Source organism: Pygoscelis adeliae, unplaced genomic scaffold (assembly GCF_000699105.1).
Source record: "Pygoscelis adeliae isolate BGI_AS28 unplaced genomic scaffold, ASM69910v1 Scaffold130, whole genome shotgun sequence".
NCBI lineage: Eukaryota > Metazoa > Chordata > Aves > Sphenisciformes > Spheniscidae > Pygoscelis > Pygoscelis adeliae.
In genome coordinates this window covers 560,585-577,965 of record NW_008824031.1, presented here as the reverse complement: position 1 = coordinate 577,965, position 17,381 = coordinate 560,585, and the positions used below count along the sequence as shown (strand labels likewise).

The 17,381-nt window shown below is 38.7% G+C and overlaps 1 protein-coding gene across 2 annotated transcripts; it reads right to left on the bottom strand.

Moving 5' to 3' along the window:
• Window positions 1-2,937: 2,937 nt before the first annotated feature.
• Window positions 2,938-14,814, bottom strand: LOC103919936 (SERTA domain-containing protein 2-like). 2 transcript variants are annotated; one of them, XM_009327538.1, is made up of 2 exons: window positions 14,694-14,814; window positions 2,938-6,603 (listed from the first exon to the last, which is right to left on the bottom strand). In XM_009327538.1, exon 2 carries the CDS (start codon window positions 6,597-6,599, stop codon window positions 5,748-5,750), a length of 852 nt encoding a protein of 283 aa, XP_009325813.1. In that variant the 5' UTR covers window positions 6,600-6,603; window positions 14,694-14,814; the 3' UTR covers window positions 2,938-5,747. The 2 variants fall into 2 exon arrangements, with proteins under 2 accessions (XP_009325813.1, XP_009325820.1); XM_009327545.1 differs by lacking the exon at window positions 14,694-14,814 and adding an exon at window positions 12,334-12,369.
• Window positions 14,815-17,381: the final 2,567 nt, after the last annotated feature.

The following is a 17,381-nucleotide window of genomic DNA, read 5'->3' as shown; positions in this document are numbered from 1 at the left end:
GCGGAGTCCTGGCAGCCCTCCAGCCCTTACCAGAATTTGGACACAATCTGCGTATTCGGGGGTATTTGGCAAGAGAAAATTGCACTCTCTTTAACTGAGAAGGGAGCATGCTCAAGGAGACAAACCAAATTTTGGCTGACCATTTTCAGGCGTACTGCATAGTATAAAGTAGCCTTGCCCTCTGTTGTTATCCTGAGAAACGAGGGGTGCCGGAAACCCCTCTGGTGTGTTTTGCACAAATACCGGCTATTCACTTCCTTTAGTCATTTCCTTGTTCCTGCCTTCCCCGGCACCCAGCCGCGTGTGCCAACAACCGCCGCGCACCCACTCTCCGGCTGCACGGGGAAGCGGCAGGTGTTTGTTCCGTGAAAATGGTGCACAGAGGAAATAAAACTTTGTGTTTTAGCACGTTTTAAGCTACGAATTTCATCATTTCTCATCTTAGTTGTGAGCTCTCAGCTGTGAAATACTGAGTTTTGATGAACTAAACATGTTACTGTACTCTGTTTGCGGAAAGCAAACTCCATAGGCTTTTGACATTTGCTTAGGATTTTGAGAAGGTGAAAACTAAAGCAAGGTAAGAGTTTTAGACAGCAGAGCTAGACAGAAATGCCTTTTTCTTCCACTGAGATTAGAGGGAAAATATAGAACAAAGTTTTAAAAAGTTCAAATCGAGAATTTGTAATTACGGAAATGTTTCCTTTGTAGAAGGAACACTGTAAACAGCTTTGCAAAAAAAGAACACCTAAAACGTGGAAGCCTGAAAATATTTCAATGCGTAAGTAAAATTTTAGGGAACTTATTTCAACAATCCTTAACATTGAGCAGAGTAGGAAGGCAAAGTTTTGGGAAATTTAGTTTTAGAAACAGCACATGGCTAGTATTTGTAGACTTATTTTTAAAAGTCCAAATAATAGGTAGAATTTTATTAACAACAACAAAAAAAAAAAACGGCAGGGGGGCATTCCAGACCCTGGGATGATTCCTAAGTACCATAAGCCCACCATTGGTTGGACATACGCAGAAGACTTGGAGTAAAAAACAAAAAAAAAAAAATCTTGTAAAAGCTTAGAAGTTCTTTTCAGAGTGCGGGGTCATTACAGGATTTAAAAGCACTCTGATCTTTTTAGCAGTGAAGATCAGTTTTAATAGTCCCGCCATTTTTTTAATGGGAGGACTTCCTGGAGTACTCCTACTCCAGTTAAGATGGCAGAGGGAATTTAGCTAAAAATGAGCTGCATTGAAACTAATTGTTAAACCCCGAACTTCCCTGTGGATCTGAGGTTAACTTGCCAGATCTACTCTGGAGGATTCAAAGAAACAAACGCACCCAGCCAGCAGATGCAACAGGCTCGCTTCAGTCCCGTCTAGCAGAAGTTCTCCGTGCCTTCTACTGAAACATGGATGAGAACCTCAGGAATTGTCATCCCACGGCACAGCCGGCCTAGCTTAGCGCTCGGCCGGGATAAATGGGTCCTAATGAGGGAAAAATGTATGGAATGAAGTTGCAACCTTTTTTTCGTTTTCAATCAAGGCAAGATGCCTGTGAATGCTGGGCAAATACTTAAATGCCAAAAATCTTCCCGCTTCCCTGAACATCTGCTTTAATAATACAGACTTTTATAGACACACTTCTGCTCCTTAATAGCTTAACTCTTCACTTCTAATACTGGTTTTTAATAGCTCAAAATTAGTTCCACAACTAATTGTAACTCATCTTCCTCACAGAACTAACGCACAGGTTGTTTTCTTTCATGTATTTTACTCTCGCTTGAGTGGGAAAGTTAAGTCTTTTGAAGTCCCACTTCCCGTATACAGGATACGGAGCTCGACAGAGCACTCCGGGCAGTACCTGCACCTCCGCACCTAGCCCCGTTTTAAACCAGCATTGCACTGAGCGGTGCTGCTCACCTTACTTTTAAGTTCAGATCTTTTGGCGTGGCTAAAGTTGATGAAGGTATACGAAACCTTACACCACCTTTAATGAGTCAACATGACCTGAAAGCAATACTTCAAAAAATACTTTCTTAAAAGACTAAATTGCAGCATACCTTCATAAGGCAACATTTTCTGTTGACGAACTTCAAGACCCATCAGTACAAGAGCAGGTCTGTACTGCAGTATCGGTAGCATCCCGCTCAGTAACGCAGACACTCACAGGGCTAACGTCATGATGGCAACCACCTCACAGCCAAAACCAGACTGCTGTGAAGTTGTTACTTCTAGACCTGTGCTTTTCACGCTGTGGTCAGCAGGCTCCAGGACAAAAGGCAGGAAGAATTCCTGCTCTGTAAGTAGCAGCCAACGCGGTCTCATCCGTAAAATGAAGTTCATTGCAAAGAGTCAGGAATTCTTTTTAGAGGTCCACAACAGGAAGAGGATGGACACCTTTAAACCTGAAGTCGCTGGTGTAATTTGTATTAGCACAGACTAGCAAACAACCTTCCACTAGCACCGAGTGGCAGTATTTTTGTATACAAGTCTGAGGTGTCAACAGTACGTGCGTCAAGGACACTTGTATCTGACACTTGCTTTCAAGCATGGCAACCCCTGAAGCAATACTAAGAACTGCATGGGCTGGGAAGATGACACAGGGCAGTCGGGACGAAAACCAGAGGACCGCTAAGTGCTAACGAACATACGGCACCTGTTCGCAACAGGAATCTCCCACCCCACCGGCTGGAAAAAATGCTCTGTGGGCCATCCCTCCTTCTGCGGGGACAGGACGCGCAAAGGGGACGTGAAGCCGTGTACGGTATTTAGTATTTCTGGGGAGGAAGGAAGGAAAGGGGGAGGGAAAAAAAAAAGTGTAAAAGCAATCACCTAGGGAAAATGCTACATCTTTGTGAGCGAAAGACCAGATGAAGGGTGGCAAGGTACCGCATTTTTTTGTTTTGTTTTTAAACCAGTCAAATACTGAAGGATTCAAAATATAAATGGTTAAACTGCAAAACTGTGGCTTTTATTTCCAAACATACAATAAATAGGTCCACCACAACTAGCCTCTAACTTCATTTTACATGGAAGGATTTTAAAATTAGTTTGTGCATATTTAAAAGTTAAACTTCCCTTTGCACATAACTCCATACATAACCGAACTGCATTACATACCAGCTTACGGTCTTGGGACTGTGATGCAAGCAACCAATTAGAAACAGAGCTTTGTAGCAAGCACCTGAACAAAAACTGCATTTCGAATTGTTGATAAAACATCTACCAACAATTTAATCTGTTTCTGAAGTATACAAAAAAATTCAGCATGTAAATGCTGAAAAGCAAGTTGTCTTCTCATGTTTCTGTAGGGGCTGCAAGGTGAGTAAGTGGATTTATTAAGCGTTCACTATTTGCTACGTGATACAATTTTCATACCAAAATATCTTTACTGCATAGTAACATTCCATATTTTCAAATGCAAAAAGAAATTAGATGCAGTCTTTTTATTTTATTCCTCATCACTGAATTTAAAGACATTTTTAACCACAACTCTGCTTCATCACAGTGCAGAAGGCCCTTAATAGTTCAAGGATTTATTCAGTCATATCTTCAATACAAAAGTAGAGGCTGAGGAAAAGCCAGAGTAGTCTATACACAATGCACAATCTGTGTACATTCTGAAGCTGTACCTCTTCAAGAACTATTTATACACTCTTCAAACAAATCCCTTTATCCAGCAATTCAAAATATTTTAGATCAGAAGTTTTATATTAGAATCAATACATTATATGCATATAAATACACTTATACCCTTCGGTTGCCAAACAACCCAGATGGCTGCGAGGATGCGACCTGAACTGGTTCTCCATTGGTTTGGGATACCAAATTGTATCGGCAGCTAACTGTTAACCGAAAGTCACAGTAAAAAAAAAAAAAAGGAGATCTTTGCACAAGGTAGGTGTGCCACAGCATCAGTTAAGACTAGAAATACTAAGTGACACCCTGGCCCCTTCAAAAGGGCCAGGATTTCAGCTTCTGTGAGATGCAACACACAGGTAACATTTTTTTTTTTCCTCTGCCGATGCCCCATTCATGAAAAGTCTCAGCAGAACAACAAAAAAAACCCCCAAAAAACAACAAACCAAAGCAAAGCTTTTACAACTGCAAATCTTCTTACAAGACAGGTGCTGCAGCTTTCAAGAACAAAGTAAAAGTTTTATAATTAAAAAATAAAATACCCCCAAAAACTAACGTGCAAGTGTGTAGTTCAGAAGACATAGCAAGGGTCAATATAGACCTCAGTTCAAGCTGAAACACAGTATCCAAACTGTCTTATGGAAAAATAGTTCTCACTGCAAATCTCACCTTCAGTTAATGAGCGCGCTTATATATACCTATACACACACCTGCCACACACAGGCACCCCTCCTTCCCCAGTACAGTCTGCAGCACCATCAGCAGCAACCATCACGATGCTTCCAAAGCCCACGCAGGCCCCAGCCCTGGCGCTGCATCCGCGCGGTCAGACCCCTGAGCTCTCACCGACACCGCTGCAGGATGGTTCTTAGTCATCAGCACCGACTCACCACGTATCAATGAGCATTTCGGGAGTATTCAAAGCAGTAAGCACTGGTGTAGTAAGAAGTGTTTTCAACTTTGTTTCTTAAAGGATACAGAAATGCTGACTCTCTCGAGTATCCTCCAAAGGTGCTAGAAGTTTGAAGCGTTTCTTTCCACAATGCCAGGTATACAAATGTGTATCTTTTTAAATAATATTGCACATAAAAATAATCTTAAACTTTGTAGTGAAAGCAGGGTTGAAGGACAGTGTTTTCCAAAACAGCTTAAAAAGCTACCTGTACATAGTAAGTTTTAATTTAAAGAACGCCGAGATTATTCAAAATCTAAGCACGTAATACTGACAGAAAAATGTTAAATTGCACAATCTACATATAAATTACATTTGTAAATACTTAAAAGTTTTTAAACATTGAATACCCTTGATTTCACAAATCAGCTAGGTCACCGTCAAAGGATCAGCTTAATGAGTTAGAAGTACTTTCCCCCAGAAAAAAATAGAAACAAAAAGATCTGCAGTCTTAGACGAAGCACTGGAAAGAGTTAAAGCATTTCAGCTCAGAGGTAGTGCTAAACACATCCAACTAGAAGTCCATTATATTTGAACTATGATGAAATAACGTAGTAAAATGTAGAAAGACTATAAAATTTACAAAAATAAATAGTTCTGAATGCTTTAGAAAATGCAAGAGACTTCGTTGATAAGTGTCTTGATCTGCTTTTCTGGCCAAAAGAAAGCAAAGTGTGTCTCATTTTTAAAATATACCCATCTCTAGTAATGCGTCTGCAATCCACGCAATCCAACTATGCAACTTGATGTATGCCAGCCTGGCATAGACTCTGATATTAAAAATAAAGTGGAGGCTTTGTAAAAGATCATCTCATATGAAATTTGTTTTGCATGTAAATTCTTCTGACAAATGAAAAATTGCACATAAAAAAGTTTATTGAAAGAGGCATGAAGGGTGATAAGGGTATGTGCCTATTGTTCCACATACACCCTGGAAGGAAAAAGATGATTGCACAGTTCTGATAAATAAATATTTCTTTTTTTTTTTAATAAAAATCTGCCACTTTTTTTGGTTTATAAGTTTTGGAATTATTTAGAAAATCCCACTACGGACAAATTATTTCTAGTTTGTGTTTTAAAGAATTCTTTACAACTTTTCCAGTGGCTTTTATCCTGAAACCAAATGAAAGTGGCAGTTAAAAAGTATCTTTGGGTAAAACAAGTATCAGGATCCAACGAGAATTTCCATGATGTGGTCCAACTCACTCAGATCTGTTCTACATATCTGAATGTTGCTTGCTGAAGAAGAATTACAAGATGGAAAGGTTTTCAATGGTTCTTCTGTAGCGAGAGATGGTGGTCTGGGCGGCATTAGTGGAGGGCAACAAAAGTCTGAATCATACATTGAAGTGTCAATATCTTCAAAAATGTCATCTATTGCCAAATCCTTCAAGTAACTAGTTGAATTTGAAAGCTCAAAGGAACCAAACACGCATTCAGCTCCCTTCAAATCCTGTCTATCATCTTCTAGTTTTAGACCAGTATTTTCTGGGAACTTTGGCTGGTCATCTCCAGTAGGAACCAGACAAGTAGGCGGGCTTATATCTTCTACAAAGTCTAAATCCTTCAGAATAGATGAAATAGCAGATGACATATCGTCATCTGAAACTATCAGCAGGCTATTTTCAATTGGGTCTTCTACAGACCGCAAGTCACAACAGTTAGACTCTTGCTGACTAATACCTGAAGGCAACTGAAGAGAAATCCCAGATGATTCCATCCCTGTGTAGCTGTGAGAACTAGGAGTAATGCCAGGGCAGACATTAATGGGCTGCTGATTACTCTCCTGTCTCATTTCCTCTTGGATTTGCCGTACTGTGTTGGCTATGAGGACAGAGCGGTGCAAGTTCGGTTCCACCAGCATTTTGTACGTCTGTAACTTGGTGAGGCACATATTAAGCACCAACTGCCTCTTAAGCGGATATGGCAGATTTCGACTGGAATCAAAGGCACTCGAGAGACCAGCCATGTTCTCCTCATAGTCACTCAGCTTGCGTTTTAGACCTCTCCCCAACATGAACCTGAAAGAGAGAAATTATGAATTAACCTTGGGCAAGACTATCGCTTCTTCTGCAAGATCGCAACAGACGCTTTTGAAAAGTCTGTAGCATACAATGTATTGGTTAACTTAGACTCTAATGCCATAGAACACTGAAAGACAGAATAAAATCCTACACAAGATACTGCTTTCATTGAGAAGATGCACTTTCCAGCTCTATTGTTTCACAACAATTTTTTTTTTAAAACAGAAAACATGAAAGAAATATAGTAAGTGTTTTTTAAAAAAGCTATATGCGTCTAAGTTTGGTTTTAAGGTTTACTTTTAACTCTACTATGAGAATACGAATTTAATTATTTAAAATCTTTAATAGATGAGCTTTTTAGCCTCTTATCCATTTAAATTATATAGCATACAAAAATTCATTAATGAGAAATATCTGAATGTCCACATGAAATAAAATAGATGCTTATACTAAGGATAACCATACAGAATATTTCAACGTTTTCATTTTAACATTTATTCCTAGGTACAGTAGGTAGGATTTTAAAGCTAGTTTCAACATCCATTTTTATCACATTAAGGTATTTTTAATGTCTCGCTCAGTGTCCCTGAGAACTCTCTATAGAACTCATTTATCTCCCTCTTCTTTGGTGACTTAAAGTTGTTTTACTACAGTTGAACCACCCAGCAAGACCAACACCAGGCGCTCCTATGGGATCCTTATATCCATTCCACAGCTTAGCAGTTTAGCTAAACAGTGGGAGGAAATTTGGCTGGGCCACAGAACGATGATCGGTGCTCATGGCTGCTGGTTCACAACCTGCTACTGACTTAACACTAAGAACATCCAGCAGGAGGCTATCAAATGGCATTTAAAAAATGACCAATTTTAGTAAATAGCTAAAAGAAAAGAAATAGAATTTAGTTGCTTTCAGTCTGCTTTGTGTGCTTTTGCATTGAAATATGGTAGGTCTAGAACACTGTGGTACAAAAAACTGCATGCACGCACACCTAAAATACATGTGATCCAAACAAATACATGCTCGAATACTTTGCAATTACTACTCAAAAATATGAAGCGTTTTATTAGGGACAACATGCACTATCCAATCACTTGTATAAACACAGAAAAGGAGTATACTGTGCACAGGAAACACTGGTAGAATCTTGATTACACACATCTCCATGTGTCCATGGAATACAGACACCTCACTCCCAAACAATTAAACAAAATTAAGCAATCATAAATTAGACACCCTGTGGCAGATTAAGGGCAGATCCTTCATACACAATGATCCAGACCCTGCATGCTGCAGAGGGCCTCCCAACTTCCTTTTCATGTGAGCACTGGATACTGCCAGCAATAGCTCAGCTGATTGCCGCAGCTGCCAGCTGCTAGCCTGTTGCTAGACTTTTGGGGACAAGGAGAAGGCGGCAGGATAAAGCCTCTTTTACTTCTGGGATTTCTCCAGATTTGCAGGAAGCACTGCAGGGCTCCATGGCTACATCCATCTGCCTAGACAAGACTGTTGGGAGAACTCAGCTCCTCTGGAGGAACAGAAAGCAAGCAAGCAGTCCATACGTCTAAGCAAGACACACAGGAAGAAACAGACAGTTCGTAAAGGAGTTTAAGACTTCTCAATCATACCCACTTTTTCTTTTAGGGACATAGCTGGATGAAATAAAATTTGTCATAAGAATGCATTTTTATGTAACAGGTAGTAGTTTGGCCTATACTTCAGTTTACTAACACGTTCACTGTTAAAAAAAACAATGAAAAACTTTAATTACTCGTAAGTTACCAGTGCTGTAGTTTTTTAACTTTGGAAGTCTGTTTTACTCCAAAGTTTCCTGCTAAACTGCCACAGCACCAGCCTAAGAATCTCTTTAAAAAACCTAAGGTGTCTGGATGTGGTGTGCCTATTCACCTAGGTGATCTTCCCACACCTATCACGTATCGCTCCCCCATCCCAGCACCCCACTTAGAGCTAACAGAACCAGACAGTACTGAGCACTCAATTACAAACAAAATCAGCAGAAAACTGGATACAAAGTTCAGGCACCAATAATAATAAAAAGGGAGGGGGGGGAGGCCAGAGTGTCTGTGTGTGTCAGGCATCCTCAGTCAAACTATCGACAACACCGTCAGCAACCAGTAATTTTAGACACAATCTATGGAAAATCACGATTACGCAGGACTTTACAGTAAAACTGTTGCTAAATATACCAACTCATAACGTATCATGAAGGCAATTAGTGTCTACAAATCATAGAAAACTCACAATAAAATTGTTAACTCTCAATTTTAAGTAGGTATTACACAACATTTAAATGCTAAGGCATTACCCCATACCATTACTATGAAGAATAAAAATATACATCAAAATGGCTATTTTTTCACTAAGCACCATCCCTCCCATACACTGCACACTAGTGTGTTTTTTTTCCCCTCCACTGACTAATCAAAGCAGACCAAAATTCACACTCACAAGGGAGTGAAATTAAGACCATACAGGGAACAGTAATCCTGACATTTTATACATTCAGAATGCTTGGTTTTGACAATTTACCGCTTTTAATATATTTTAAAATATACATTTACACTTCGTTAGACACACAGGAAATACTAGACTTATCTATTTGAATTATATAATTAACATTAATTCCTAACATCTTAAAAATGTGCTATTATTTAAATTCCATAAGCAAGCCTAAACAGCAAGCAAACTATCATATGCGAGAATATATAATTTCACAAAAACAACTTAAAATTAAACATTTAACTTTTAAATTCATACAGTAGTCTAATTAGACTAAATATTTCATGCTCATATACGCAGACACCCTCCTTTTCATTCCTCAAATTTCCTTCATAAAATTTGTCCCAGAGCATTCTAGAAATATGTAATAAAGCTTGAGCATGACAGCACTCTGAACTATAAAAATGAAGTGCAAGAAACATTACTTGCTCCAACTTCAAATGTTTCTACTTAACAGACTCCCCACTCTCTAGATGGCAAAGACTTTTTTTTTTTTAAAAAATACACAAACATAGCCCTATCTTATGTTTTAGAAATTCTGCCTGTTTAGTATGATTTTTGCCTAATTGCAAGGATCCCTAAGTCTCCCTCCAGGAGCCAGATGACTTCAGAGGTTACATAAAAATTTGGAAAAGGCTAATGAAAGCCGGAGTACCAATGGTACAGTGGATTTAAAAATGACTACTGTCATGGTTGCTACAGGAGACATTAAATTTCAGTTCTTGTCAAACACACTCAGCTGCTGACCTACAAAAGATACAAAGCCCCTTTGTTACCAGCTAATCTACATTTTATCAGGCCCTTTGCTTTACTTTCTAGCACAAGAATTTCTGACAGGGTTATATCCTTAACAAACTACTCCCGTATTTTCTAAGTAACTTGTTCTTTTGTAGCATTGCATATTAACACACACATCCCAGACCCAAAACTCCCACACCAGTCAAATGCTCTCTTTTGACAGCATTACTTTGCTATGTAAGATGTTGATCACATTATTTCACTATGCAGTGCTCCGTCCACTTCAATTTTTGGTACTAAGGAAAACAAACAAAAGTCCACACAAAAATCCACGCTACTATGCCCAGACAATCCTGTATTACCGCATGACTGCTGCACAGTTGTCAGTCCTTTCAATCAGCTGACAGAACGGCACAGCCAGTTCAAAGAAGCAAAAGTTGGGCATACTAAAACACAGAGTGCCTAGAAACTGCACTCTCCTTACTCCAGCCTAATTGCAGGAACCTACTCAGATCTCAAAAAATTGGATCAAGTAACAGGATTTTGGAACATGCCAATCTGATAATTCTGTAATTTGTAAGTAAATAAACTGAACAAAAATTAAAGTTTATGCCAACTTCAAATGTGAGGTCTATACATAGCTGTTCAATAATAAAGGAAGCAAGCTGTAAGTTACCCTTCTCTTGAACTTTTAAGAAAAAGTTCAACAACCTTTTTTTTTTTTTTTTTTGAGTTCAGATGCTCTATTTTATAATCTTTTGTCATGAAAAAAGAACAGTGAGGAACACCACATCTCAATAATTTTTTTCTGGCATTTTCTCATCTTCTCTCATTATAGTAATGCAAACTGAGCCACAGGCCATTTATGGCAGAATACTTTTTTAATTAAAATTATTTTGCAGATATAGAGAACATGAAGCAAAGTGAACTCAATGCTTAGGAGTGCCAAACTCTCCATCCGTATCACTGAACTACAAACGAGTCTGTATGTAGAAATTCTGCCCCTGACAGCATGTTCCTCAGTTCCTTCCAGTTCCATGGAGGACATTTCATAGAAACTCCTTCCTGCTAAGATGGGAAGAAGCATCCATGCACTGTAATCCTACACCGTACCAGGGTTTGAAAAAACCTGGAGGGAAGAGGCACGTCCCCAGTTGGCAAATCCACACAGAATACCAAACAAACAGGCCTGGTCAGAGTGTGCAGCTACTCAGAAGAAACATTCCAGGCTACCAAGAAAAATTCACATTGCGATACGCTGTGGACAATACAGGACTCATGCCACCATTTCAGAGGAAAAACACAGCTCCATCTGTCACAGGGTCTGATAGTGCAGTGCAGCTGCCACTGACACATGGTTAGGAAGTACAGCTGGAAAGTCACAAAGAAGAATGCAGCATGTGAAAACCCTCAATTACTTCTATCTGGGCAAGCTACTTCTTAATTTCCTCTTCCTCACCTTCCAAAAAAGGTTTTAAGAGCAAGTTAAACAATGTTTAGAACTCAGAACCGCACACAACTTTAATTTTCAGTAGAGAAAAGCTTCAAAAAACATGAGTGTATAAAACATGACTGCCACAGTTAGTACTGTCTGAACACAAACTTTTCATGCACAGAACAAGCACTATAGTCAACTACACGAGAGTTATTCATGTACCATCAAAGAATACGTTTAAATAGGAAGATCATCAGTAAAGTACTTGGCCTGCACTATGCAGGTCAAAATCATTTCATTGATAGTGGTACCTTCTGGCTTTTCTTTTTAGGATATTATTAAATTCAGACTTGCTTGATCCTTTTCATACAGCCACAGTGTTGGATTTTTCAGCCTAAGACTGTGTCAAAGTGATAAATTGCTTTTTCTCGTAGGATAGAAATAGCAGGTTTGAATAGGTGTAAGCACCTCATGAGTGAAAGCTGCCTGTCTAGCTTTCAGTAATGCAACTTAAGTATTAAAATCAAAATTAGAGACTCCTTGCTATTGTAGTTTGGGTAATTCTCTTTCAAAGTCTCCCTTGGCTCATAACTGTAGAAAGCACATAACGGTAAAAACAGACAGAAGTCTCTCTGGATCGTAAACTTGTGTTAGTGACTGACCGAGGCTGATTGATAACCTGACTTCCTGCTCTCCCCTCTCTTCCATGGACACACATTTCACAAGCACACATCTATCTGCAGGAAGTGCAAAGGAAGACAAACATCCCTATAGTTATGGTTATTTCCCAGAATTATTTGATGTATGCTGCATGCTATTTTAAATCACAGTCTTTCCCCTACCCGACATACATTTTAGCTTAGGCAACACAACTTCATTAATAGTTTTAATTAAGTGGTGGACTGGCTCTTGACTAGTATTCCACGTATAAGAAGCTGCACAAGAAAAAGGTAAGGCTGAAGGTACAGTTAACAGGCACAGTATAAATCCTTTCCTCTTGTCCGGACTTAACACTGATCACTTAAACATGACTTACGTAATACAGTAAGCTGTCAGACTACACAGAACAGCGTATCTGATCTGGTGTCCTCAGCAAGTGTTGGAGATCCCCGTAACACCACATCTTGGCTGTTAGCAAAAATTACGAGGAAGTGAGGCAAGGAGGATTAAACACCTTAGAACATGGAAGTAAAAAGTAATTTGGACCTGAAGACACTTTAAAATACACAAAAATGTATTTAAGTCCATTGCCTCCCCACTCCCCGCAGCCCTGCCCCAGTTTAGCCAAGATGAGTAACTGCTGGAGAAGGCACAAGTGGCTAAAAGTGCGCACACAGGGAGGAGTGCTGTCCTACCAGCTTACTCCCATACCTAAACTCCTATGTAACAACTTCTTTACAGGAGTTAGAAATGACCAGAAAATAGCTGCTCAAAAAAAAGGGAGAATTAATGTCAACTTTTTGGTCACCAAATCCTGACCTATAATACACCTAAGTCTGTTCCTAGAAAAGCAACTGGAACACAGTTGCAAGATACACTACTGTTCAGACTTTTAAAAAAAAACAAAAAACAAAACAAACACACCCCACACACCCCCAAAAAACCAAACCCCAAAGCCACACAGAAAAAAACCCCACACCTATGGATGTACCTAACATCCTTTCCCGCATTTTGAAAATAAGAGTAGGCTGAACAGTATTCATTAAGTAAAGGAATGAGAGGAAGACTGAGTCTAGCACAGAATTAGTCTGGAATTCATAACCTTCCCACTGTCACTTCACTATTTGTGGAAGTAGAGAATAAATATGTATCATACACTAATATTTTAGGAGCTGAAGTGATGTTTACAAAGCACTTGGGAGTAAGTTTTACCTTGATTTAAAAGTTAGTTTGAACCCCCCCACACACAACCTGTTTATGTTATGTCTAATGGGATCTGGAAAATTCCTGCACTTAAAGGACATCTTCCTAAGTTCCTTACTCCCATTTTATATCATAAAGCACTGGTAAGAGCTTTGCTTTTCAAACTACTGCAGCTAAGTTTCAGAGCACAACATTTCACTCTGGAGAAGAAACTCCTCTGTTAGGATGTGTACCTTCCACAAGCTAAAACAAGTGGATCTGGGCTGTTTACAACAGTAAATTAACTGTATTCTCAGCAGTCGACATCTATCACTAGAGGCTAATATAGAAAGCTGCTGAGGCAGTACCAGTGTTCGGTAGAGAAACTTCCATCCTTAAAAGAAAACAAACTAACCACTGTCACTCTTCTCCTTCCCCTCCCCCTCTACACTTGTGGATTTAGTTCCACATTTACAAATAAAGCTCACAGGTGTATATTTTTAATGAGAGTGTGTTTAGCAGATTTTTTTTCAGGAATTTTGGGTGGATTTTTTTTTTTTTTTAGCAGAGGAAAGGCCCGGAATCTTTTAAACTAAGGATCAATAGTAGTTAACAAAAGCTAACACAAGATCAAGAGTTACTAAATCTAGTAAAACGAAACTGTAATTAAATGAGGACATAAAGGAATCCAAACAACAAGAACCAAACCACCAGGGTTCCACCAAAATACCTCGCTGGAGAGACAAATGATCATTAGAACTGCAAGTGTGATGACATACCTCTTCATAGCTTGTTCTAATCAACTGAACAGTTCTCAATCCATTTTCTTTATGGTATCTATTTACTTCAAATACAGACATACTGGATGTATTCACCTAAATAACCCTGACATGTATTTTAGGGTTACAGTGATCTAAATAATGATCCATTAATAACAAAAGTTAGAGCTTATTAACTATATCAAATCAGCATGCCCATACTTTAACAGAAAAATCTGACCATTAACAGTAAAAGCAACCAAGGGAAAAAAAAAAAGCGCTCTCTTTTCCTGATAGAGGACCATGCATTTACTCTAGCTCTCTGTATGGGATATTTAGGTAAATAATTTCCAATAACCGTATCAGAAATCACTTTAAATTTTCTCTAACAGAGTAGCACACAACTTTTCTTCAGTATCCAAAGTGCCTTCTCCTCACAAAACAAGACTGTAACACTCAATTTCAGCAGCCGAACAGTGGACCTCACTGTAAGATTGAGGCCTTAGTTAACAAATTTCCAAGAAACATGATCTTACGGCAACATTAAATTCTTTGTTAATTATAGTACTTCCTCATTACAAAGGAAAAAAAAGTAACACAAATTCAGAATATTCAAACCAAAGAGCTTATACTATTCAGCAAGCTTAAAGCACTTCACTTTATATTATATACCCCGTTTTTAAAAATCATTTTTCAGTTTACCATTCTAACCCACAAAAATAACATCTACAGCTGATTATCAGAACATGCGCTATGCACGTAAGATATGATTTCATAAAAACATACAAGTAGTTACCCTTAGAAAACAGAAAGGAGTCCAGGCAGGAAGATTCCAGATTTTGCATAAAGTGTGGTCATCCAAGAGTCTTGAACTATTCAAGAGGCCAAGCCATCCACCGAGGTAGGATGATGTGACTTAAGGGGAAAAACAAAACAAAACCAAACAGAATATTTCATTACTATGTGATTTTTTTTTTTTCAAACCAGAAGTATTAAGCACACAATTCAATACAACTTTTTAAACGATTTGTGCTAAATCCTATTAAAACAGTTAAACTGAATAAGAAAAACTGAAGTTCATGAGGACACTGAAATAAGAGGACCTAACAGTTTCACCTATGAACACAGAAAACATGGAAATTATCTTTCATAAATTAATACTACAGAACAGAATGCTGATCCTCGAAGTGTTAGGCTTTAGGATAAGAACTTGCATTGATACTTCTTCAGGTTACCGAACATCAATTTACAGTTGTAATCATCTCAGAAACACATATCAGGAGAGACAATACCATGAACTGTAAAGAAGTACATTTCAGAATTATCCCCTAACATTTACAGGCTGCAAAAGGAGTTAGATTTTTATTAAATTCCCTAACTTTCCTTATTTTCAGCATACACAAAACGAGTATGAGAAGACAGCTGGCAGGATGTCCTATGATTGCATATAATATTCAGGGTGGCATCATTTTCATCAAAACCCTGATAAAGCAACATCTGCAGTTTGGCTAGAGACCACATGGATTAAATCATGGATTAGATCAAGGCACTGGAAACTCTGGGAAATGTGAAGAGGCTGAAGTGACAGTAAACTATGGACTGGGCTAGGAGATGTGGAGGGAATTGCATGATCCATGCTCTTTGATTCTCCAGGTGAAGCTGAGACTTCAAGTTTTTTAATTCCAAGAATTACATCCCTTATACAGGCTAACAGCCTACCATCTGGATTGTATTTAACACATTTGTGTGTGTACAATATACATACACACACAGACACCTGCCCCCCAGCTACAGCAAACCAATTACTTCACAAATTTACCACAAGAGCAAGAATCAGTACTTATCCAGATAAATACAGTCCTTCACGATCAAGTATCAAGAGTTCATACGTTATTTTACAAATCTTAAAATAATACATAGAGAAAGGCAGTCTTACATTTAGACAGATGGACAAGTAAACGAATACAGTTCATCTTACATAGCAACTCATAGCCTGATGCTAGCAAAGGGCTCCTCCGTTTACAGAATCTTGGAACTGTAAAGATGCAGTAAAACAGCAGTAAAACGCCCGTGAGCTAAGAACGCCAAATCTAACCCACAGCAATAAACACATTAATATCTCCCTCCTCCTTCTACAAGCTGACTTCTTTCCTATCACAAGGAGATCCACGCTACTTGTAAATAAAAAAATAAAAACAAATAGACAAATGAAGATTCATAACCTATTTGCTTTGAAACAGCAGGACTTCAGAAGGTCACTATTGAGGTTTATTAAAGTATACTTGTTAGGTCACAGTCGGAGGTGTACATTCATTGCATTTTCTGTACAATGAACATAAAAGAACAAATGTTTTAGAACGGTAAGTCTTTTTAGCATTAAGGAATCCTAAAAAAGCTAACAAGCGTACTAAAATGCTTAAAATTTTTAGACGTCAGCACCTTAGTAAAAAAAAAAAAGCTAAAAGCATTTGATAAAAAATTAATACTGTTAATTGTATTTTAGAAGTCCAACCTTTTGTTAGAAGGAAATGAAGTCCAAGAAGTTATCAAATTTAATTCCTTTATTATATACTTTAAAGGACTCCTGCAAAATTAACTGCTGAGGTTACGATTTTTCCCCTATATGATTTCACAGTGGGACAAGTATCAGGAAGGAAATACAGAGGTAAGGTTACTAGGTTTAGTTTCTACAATGTGTTAAAAAAAAAAAAATAGAAGACACACGGTAGCTGTAAATCACTATGAATTACATGTGGAGCAGATTATTTTTTCTTTCATTTGCTTTCACTGTCTTCCCTTGCAGTTTCCTAGTACCTGTTTACGGGTCACTTTACAAATTTGAGATCACAGCATTAATTTAAATGTTAATGGTATTTTCCATATTGCGGTTAACTGCCTGAACTAAAGAATCTTAGCTGAATCAAAAACAAAGTAGAAAACTACCACACCGGGCTCCTACCTATGTTTTTTGGAAATGAACTGTTCCAACATAGTTTGAAAAATTCCAGGCCTATCTAGGGCAGAAATTACTAACTGCATCCATTAGTGAGATGAATTTCCGAGATGCGTAAAAGAGACCAAGCTCACGCTCCTCCAGTCTTATCCACCTACTTGTAGTTCAGACTAACGTACACGTTTATTGAGACAAACAAAACCTGCTATTAAAAAGGTAACTGCAGCAAATACACTATCAAGAGGCAGCGATCACGAGTGCCAGAATTTAAAAGCTGCGATCCAGGGAAAGCCTCTTTCCTGCCACCCTCCCTGCAGCCACTCCTGCGAGCGCACAAGTACTAATAAAACCCAAGGGAGCCTGCCACCATTTGGCCTTTGTGGAAGGAGACTAGTTGGTACTTCCTGCAGCGGCCGCCCGCGCCTCCCCCCGCAGCGGCGGGCAGCAGTAACCAGAGACAACCTTGGGCTTCCCGAGCTGCGAAAAGTTACACTCCTCCCCCTTCCTCCTCCCCAGTTTACCAGAGACCCC

What these genes read in the sequence shown, in the direction of transcription:
- LOC103919936 (XM_009327538.1), bottom strand. Translation starts at nt 6,599, where the DNA reads ATGTTGGGGAGAGGTCTAAAACGCAAGCTGAGTGACTATGAGGAGAAC.